Source organism: Eurytemora carolleeae, unplaced genomic scaffold, assembly GCF_000591075.1.
Source record: "Eurytemora carolleeae unplaced genomic scaffold, Eaff_2.0 scaffold82, whole genome shotgun sequence".
Taxonomy (NCBI): Eukaryota; Metazoa; Arthropoda; class Copepoda; order Calanoida; family Temoridae; genus Eurytemora; species Eurytemora carolleeae.
Window position 1 is genome coordinate 181,107 of NW_019396126.1, and position 8,652 is coordinate 189,758.

Below are 8,652 nucleotides of genomic sequence, written 5' to 3' on the forward strand. Positions count from 1 at the left end.
GTACGGTACGGTACGGTACGGTANGGGGGGGGGGGTATTTATTAAACCAACAAGTATGAAAAATTTATTTTATAATCCCTTTATCTTCGCAACCTGATGTGGTAAAAAGTTCATTTGATATTTAAAAATTGATTAGTTAGAATTCATAGTTTAAAATATATAAGGTCTACGGTATCGAGTTGCAAAGAAATATGGAGTAGAAAATCGGAGTTTGTTGCAAAGACTGAATTCCTTTGTGTTGACTTAAGTTTCATATTTACTGAAACACCTTGTATGCAAATGTAAATAAGATAACAGAGTACCCCCCCCCCCCCTCCTCAAGCTTCTTGTTATTGACCGATCGAGATTTGTTAATTTACCTCATGAATATTTATAACTTAATCATATTCATATTATAGATCATTGACACGTGATATCCCGGACCCTCTGGAGCCGGGGGTAGTAGTTGATAAATATTTAGCTCATCAACCCCCATGGATTCCTTAGCCAAACTTAAATAGGTCGAATTGAGCAGGTCTCACATTCAAGGCCTCGGTAATTTGGTAATTGGGTAAATTTAGTACAGAATATCATTAAAGACTACTTGCTATCTACAATTCTAGTCAGAATATACGTTGACCTTCAACTTGTAATAGCTTCGTTTGTTTTTGAGGTTTTTAGACTTTTAAAAGGCACCACACAAATACTGTGAACTTACTTCATTTCAAAATTGTATTCTGTAAAAGTTTTTTGTTTTAACTTTGCAATGATTTATAAGGAATAAAAGAACCAAAAATGATCGTTTTCGTTCGTTTTTTCATATTTTCTCTCAAGGTTCAAATTTTGCACCGTGTAAGAAAAACAAATGTTTAAGAGAAATAATGTTGAATATTGTAAAAGTTCTCAGATTTCTGTGGAATTCTGAAGTCCAAAAACCTTTAAACATTTACAAAAACGAACCAAGCCATGTCACATCACTAAGTATTAGTGCAAGTGTAAGAAAAGAAAATGTTTAGAATAAGCTTTTTGATCTGACAAAGCTTAATGGGTTCCATTGTGAATCAGGTATTGTCATATATGCCTGAAGTAACGCTTACAATTCCTTTAATCTGATCAATAATGTGGAAGATAATGTTGTATTTCCGGTTTGAAAAGTGTTTAATTCACGACGATAAAATATAAAAAGTGGATTAATTCATACTGGACAAATATTTTAAAGGCACAGATTTGATTTGCCACTCTTTCAATGGGGGAGTTAACTGAAATAACGTTTTTCAGTCTCTTTAAGGGTGATAAAAAATAAGAGTTTGTTGCAAGAACTCATTTCCTTTTGTAACAAAATAGATAGCTTAACTATATTACTTTTGAGGTATCCTACAGTATGATTCCTACACATACATTTATATTTTGTTCATGACCAATCTAAATCAAACAACAATCCAATTATTCATGGCCACCAAATTTACTGCTTATAAATTTTCGAAACACATCATCAATTGAGAACAACTACGATATATGTAAACACCCAATTTGTCGAAATGATTAAAAGTATGAGAATAGTTCATGTAAAGTCCTGTCAGAAAGATAGAAATATTAGAATTACATGAATTTAAGACTCCTGAACATATAAGTTAAACCCTGGGTTTAGAGGAGAGATGGATGACAGGTTTGATTGAGAATGTTTACATGTCAAACCGAGAAGATATTGAATGCTTGGAATGTTTAACCCTTGAGTTTACAGGGTTGAGGAATGAGAACTGAGTGTATCCGTGTTCACAGATTATCCAGTATGCGGGATTAACAGGGCGGACGGTATTCTCCAGGTTTATCAATTGATCTGGGAATGTCGACACTAAGAATCTCCGAACCGATAAATCAGATTCTGTAAGATATGATTCGAACTAAATCTTATCTGGAAAACTCTTCTTATGAGAATATTTGAAATCAGGGAATAAAGTTTAGTTCAGGATAGGATAAAAGATGAGTAATATGAATTACAGTGGATTCGTCCTGGTTACTCATAAATCTGATCTGTCCTAGTCATTTCATGTTCTTTGTTAGCCACGTATCTTAAATAATTAATCATCATGTGATCCGTCCTTCTTGACTCCGTGTTCCTGGTTAACCACAAATCTGAACAATAGTCTCTAAACCATGTTCTTTGTGAACCACAAATTTAAACTATTCTTTAATCCGTCCTATAGTTGACCCTGTTCCTGGTTACCCACAAATCTGAACTAAAGACTTTGATCCGTCTGATCAACTCCAGGTTCCTGGTTAACAACAAATCTACGCCGCATTCGATAATCCGTCCTAATTCACTTCGTGTTCATGGTTATCCACAAATCTGAACTATAGTCTCTAATCCGTCCTAGTTGACCACGTATTCCTGTGTACCCACAAATCTGAACTATAGTCTCTAATCCGTCCTAGTTGACTACGTGTTCCTGGTTACCCACAAATCTGAACTAAAGACTTTGATCCGTCTGATCAACTCCAGGTTCCTGGTTAACAACAAATCTACGCCGCATTCGATAATCCGTCCTAATTCACTTCGTGTTCATGGTTATCCACAAATCTGAACTATAGTCTCTAATCCGTCCTAGTTGACCACGTATTCCTGTGTACCCACAAATCTGAACTATAGTCTCTAATCCGTCCTAGTTGACTACGTGTTTCTGTATACCCACAAATCTGAACTATAGTCTCTAATCCGTCCTAGTTGACGACGTGTTTCTGTATACCCACAAATCTGAAATATAGGCTTCTGGTCCTTCCTAGTCACTCCATGTTCCTTGCTATTTAGAAAATCTAAAAATCATATGATGGTCCGTCCTAGTTGAGTCCGTGTTCCTGGTTACTTTTAAATCTAAACCTGGTTGACTCCCGAGTTCCTGGTTACCAACTATCTGAACTATATTTATGTAATAAGTCCCTAGTCAAATACTAGAAATCAAGATTCTTAATTGATTATGAACGTCTCCAACCAGATTCTTTTGAAATATAACAAAGGTTTCTCGAATTCCTGAATAAAATACTTGTAAGAACACTTCTCAGAATTGAGCGCACTCATTCAACCTGCTAAATTTAGTAGCGTGCATTCTTTTACAAAATCAAGTTTTATTAATTCCTGTTCATGTTAATGAGTTGGAGGAGAATTATCATTTGAATTAATGTTATTGCCATTAACATTATTATCATCATAAAAAAGTGGTTTATCTGCATATTATCAATATTGGAATAAAATTGGGGACTTGATCTCTTTGTAAAGTTCGCAAATTAAACAAATAAAAAATGAAGACATGTCCGTAATCTTGGAATGCCATGAGTTCACTGTAAACTATAGAGAAGGAGAATGTAAAATGTATGACCTCGTCGCTCCTCTGAAGTATGAGAGAGTAAAAAATTATTCTGACACCTATTATGTATATAGAAATTCCAATTTCTTTCTTCTCAATAGCTCTTCAGTAAGTGGAGTTATGATTTAAAACATAAAACATTTGAATATCACGTGCAATTTAGTTTATGAGTTTAGCATCGTGACTTTTCATCCGGTTGTATGGCTGTCAGCCTACAGGAGGCTCCATGAAACAGTTTAACAATATAAAAAAATGTTTACTATAAGTTTGCTTTTATGAAAATATTCCAATTTTGACTATGACCAAATATTTAAGCCTAGACAAAGATAACACGATACTCAATGCTACTGAAGGATATGATCCTTTCTTCAGATGCTAGATCTTCTGAAACTTCTTTTTCCCACTTGTGCGGCTGATTAAAGGAGTATATTGTGCGGCTGATTAAAGGAGTATATTGTGCGGCTGATTAAAGGAGTATATAAGTCTTTGCCACAAACTCTGATTTTCTAATCCCTTCCTGAGCAACCCAATGTTGCAGACCATGAGATATTTTAAACTCTTGCCAAGAAAAAACGAAAAAATGTATCCGTAAACTAATAGCTTTCTTCTTAATTAATGTATGTACACGATACTATCGTAAAATAGTTTTCTGTTTAATCCATATAAACAATTTTGTAATATAACCTCGATACATAAATAAATATCTAGACATTAAAAAAAATATTTTAAACTAGCAATTCTGCTGGATCAAATAATCTAAGTTGGAAATATCAAAGGTTTGCACCGTCAGGTTGCAAAGATTTAGGAATTTATTTAGAAATTTAGAAAATTAAAGAAAGACTTAATTACTGTACCGGCTATTTTTTAAAGAAAAACGTATATGTGCATTGTGCAGTAAGCCTGGAACATTTTTAAATTTTGCGAAAAATTCCTTATTATTGAGAGAATTTCCTTAATTGTCTAATTGTAATATTTTTAAATAGGTTTAAAGCGCTAAAAGGCTCGGAATTCTAACACCTTTAAACCCTGATATACCTTTGATATTTCAGACTTTTATTCAAAGATCAAAAAATCAACACCTGAAATTTCGAAGATGTATACCATTAGGTTGCAAGGTTACAGGGATTAACAAGCTTGAGGTTGTGGAAAGTATCATCTGTTTCTTTAAATTTTTCTTTGATGTCTTTCTATGATTAAGATTAAACCAATATATAATATACATTTAGTACATCTGAAATATGATGTTTTGAAGGAATATGCAGTATTGGAGGGACTCTGTGAATTAGATGATCAAGTAATATACAATTGAGTTATAAAGAATGAGTAGTTAAATAATTTATATTACTAAAATTAAAAGCTATTTAAGCCTGAATTAAAGTTATTAAAATCTACTTAAGCCTGAATTAAAGTTATTAAAAGCGTCTTTTTGACTTTATAAACTCTATAATCATCCTTTTTAAGTGGGCACCCTGAAAAAGTTGAGAAGTTGAATAATATATTTTGTTAGAATCATGTTAAGAGAGAAACCCACACGCCGAGATACATCGTCATAACTTAACCTCGTGTCAAATAGTTGAGTGATTAAGATAGTGTAGACTGTATGGATAGTGAAGACTGTATATGGATAGTGTAGACTGTATATGGATAGTGTAGTATGGATAGTGTAGACTGTATATGGATAGTGTAGACTGTATATGGATAGTGTAGACTGTATGGATAGTATAGACTGTATGGATAGTGTAGACTGTATATGGATAGTGTAGACCGTATATGGATAGTGTAGACTGTATATGGATAGTGTAGACTGTATATGGATAGTGTAGACTGTATATGGATAGTGTAGACTGTATTTGGATAGTGTAGACTGTATGGATAGTGTAGACTGTATGGATAGTGTAGACTGTATATGGATAGTGTAGACCGTATATGGATAGTGTAGACTGTATATGGATAGTGTAAACTGTTTATGGATAGTGTAGACTGTATGGTAGTGCAGACTGTATATGGATAGTGTAGACTGTATGGATATTGTAGACTGTATATGGATAGTGTAGACTGTATATGGATAGTGTAGACTGTATATGGATAATGTAGACTGTATGGATAATGTAGACTGTATATGGATAGTGTAGACTCTGAGTGTATATGGATATTGTAGACTGTATGGATGTAACATATTGTATTTATTAGTTACATCTATTTAAGTGTATATGGGTTTGATTGGCTATCCATACTCCAAAGGACGTATATGTACGTAAGAATATTTATACACTAATACAGTATATCTACATCATATATCAACATATATAACATATATTATATATTGTAAATGTTTTTGTATATTATGCAATATATTATATAATAATATATGTTAGTGAATATTAGACAATAACATTTACAATATGTTATATTGCTTTGCTTCGCATTTTAAGATATATATTCACGATTTTCCTATACCAAAAGAACCAATTATTTGTATTAGTCCAGAGCTGGGAACTTTTGAATGGTGGATATCGGGATTAATGCTTGATCCACTCTTTTTCTTAATCTCGAGATTAAATAATGCTTGTTCTCCTCTTGATTAATCTCCAGATTAATTAACCGATCGGGATTAAGGATATCCTATTCTAAAGTTTTCAGCTCTGAGCTGTGAACTTTAGAATGGATAACCTTTATAATCCAGACTGCTTAATCTGAATATCCAATGTGGAAACTTTTATCTTAGTCCTTAATCCACTCTTTTTTCACTCTTTGGATATCCATACATTGTTTTCTCTATTGAGAGTGCAGGAACATAAAATATAAAAACATCAAGAATTTGTTTTCGGCCATTTTGTAAATAAATTGGTGAAGAAAAACATGTATTAATACATTTGAGATTAATTTTTAACTAATTTTAATTAATATATTAATAAATAAATAGGTGAGAAATTAAGTGAAGGCCCTTCCAGTCAAGAAAATGAAAAAAATCTGGCGCTGGCATTTAATGTATTATTTAATCTCCTAGAATTTGTTAATCTAAATATTTAATCTCGAGATTAGCAAAAAGAGAGGATTAAGCATTTCTAAAGTTCCCATGCTCAGGATCAAAATCTGAGCGCATTTAATTGGACATAAAACAATGAATGAAATTCAAAATTCGTCCGGAAATGGTTTTTCTTTAGGTATAACCTGGGGGGGATGGGGAATTGGTTTCCGTACGTCATGGGAAACATTTAGTATCCGGCTACTGATGATCGATTAGTTTTTTAAAAACCGGACATTTTAGGTCTAGGGTAATTATGATGTCATTGGTTGGAAGTAGGGGTTTGTTTCCTACAGGAAACCACGAGGCAGGCGGGAGGCGGGGAATTGTCTCCCCCCGCCAAACCACGCTTCTACGGACAATCCTTCGCGCTTTCATTCAAATCAGAGTTCAGAAAAATAGAACTTTAAATCCGGGAAATTGTTTATTATTTTTTATTATGACGCACTGGGTGACTGCAGTTGGTTGAATGAATGAAAACTGCAGATGACCCAAGAAGAGTCCAGAGAAAAGAGATGATTCATATGTGATAATTCTACGTGCTGTCCCGGTTTTTCCGGAGTGTTGGTGTACCGGCCCGGTTTCCTCTATATCAGGGGGCAGGTGGTAGAAACGGCACAGTCCTTACTCATCCTACCACTGGTACACACTAAAAATTAGTGTCGTGAGAGTTTAATAACGTTCAAAAATTCTTCAATTCACGCCAACGATAACAAGACAATTGAGTTTTGAACTTTAAAGAAGGTTTTTTTTACCGTTTTACCACAGACAATATATTGAATAGTGAATAAATAATATATAAAGAAATCAAGAATTTTCTGCCTGAAAACACAAATTAATATTTTATAATTACGTTAAGTGACAAATGTGGGCGTAACTATACTAATTACAAAATGAGGTGTATTTACAGGGTGTGGCACCTTCCGGTGTTTCTATTAATTGTTTCCTTGATCCATGAAGCACAGGCACAGAAACCTCCTCAGCCTCCTCACTTCATCAAGAAGATGGACAAGGAGGTGGAGCTTCAGTTCGGACCCATCAATAGGTTTGTCCTAGAGTGCATAGCTCACGCTGAACCTCTTCCCTTGTACACCTGGTTCAAGAATGAGATTAAACTTGAGAATAATACTGCAGGGATTAGTTTAATCTCCAACCTGGAGCATAGTCAACTAGAGTTTAGTTCTCCTGCTCCTGAGCATGAAGGCTTCTATCATTGCGAAGCTGAGAATGGTTTAGGTAAAGCTAAATCTACTGTAGTTCATGTTACCAGTCAGATCTCTAAACCTGCTAAAGGAACTTCAGCTCCGGTTTTTATCCGAGCTCCTGAGAGCGAACTCCCCAGCGTAGGAAACACAGCCAAGTTTGAGTGTATCGCGGAGGGGAAACCTGATCCTCAAATTGTCTGGACAAAGAACGGAGAAGTTCTACCCGGAGAAACTGGTAATAGACTAGTCCTGCACAATATAGGACCTGGAGATGTAGCAAACTATGCCTGTAATGCATCTAATATTGCTGGATACGAATATAAAGATGTTTATCTAAATATACTAACCCTCCCTGCCACTATAACTGAGGGCCCGAGGGACCAGGTTGTATCTAAAGGTTCGAATGTAACCATCAAGTGTAAAACGGAAGGTTTCCCATTACCAACAATATCTTGGTTTCTAAATGATGAACCTATCCAAGGATCAGATCGGGTGAAAATAAACAATATTTCTGGAGATCTATCAATCGTCAACGCTACTGTGGAAGATGCTGGAAAGTATATGTGTGAGGCTAAGAACCACGGAACCATGAGCAAGGTTGGAAGTCTGGTTGTCAAGAGTAAAACCGAAATTATCAGTGGACCTAGTGATCTCTACGTCGAGGTGTTCTCCAGTGTTACGATGAACTGTACAGTTGTCTCCGACCTAAGCGAGGAGCTGACTGTTATCTGGAAGAAGAACAACGTGGATCTAGGTCAGAGTATATACGGAGAGAACCAGAGGATCAGTCAGGATGAGAAGTATAGTCTTGTCATCAAAAATATAACGCTTGCGGACGAAGGTATTTATTCTTGATTTTTTATTTTTTAGAATTTGTAACTAGATCTTTTTATGAGCAAGGATGTTATCTATAGAATTTGGAAAGGGTTAAAACTGCCAATCTGATAAATAATTAAGATATGTTAAAAAACCGTTGATTAAGCAACGATTTTTACTACTTTGTTTAATATATGCAATCCGATATCACCCTAGCTTCATATTTACGATTAGAATTGGAATAAATTTAGTAGGGGGGGTTGGGGGG

The 8,652-nt window shown here is 34.7% G+C and overlaps 1 protein-coding gene across 1 annotated transcript in view; it reads left to right on the plus strand.

Moving 5' to 3' along the window:
• The first annotated feature begins 6,971 nt into the window (after positions 1 to 6,971).
• The window catches only part of LOC111695705 (neuroglian), a 5,266-nt gene continuing 3,585 nt past the window's right edge, over positions 6,972 to 8,652 (plus strand). The window contains exon 1 of the mRNA XM_023465114.1: positions 6,972 to 8,409. Within this exon, the coding sequence (XP_023320882.1) occupies positions 7,257 to 8,409 (1,153 nt within the window). The 5' untranslated portion in view covers positions 6,972 to 7,256. The remainder of the gene's footprint in view (positions 8,410 to 8,652) is intronic.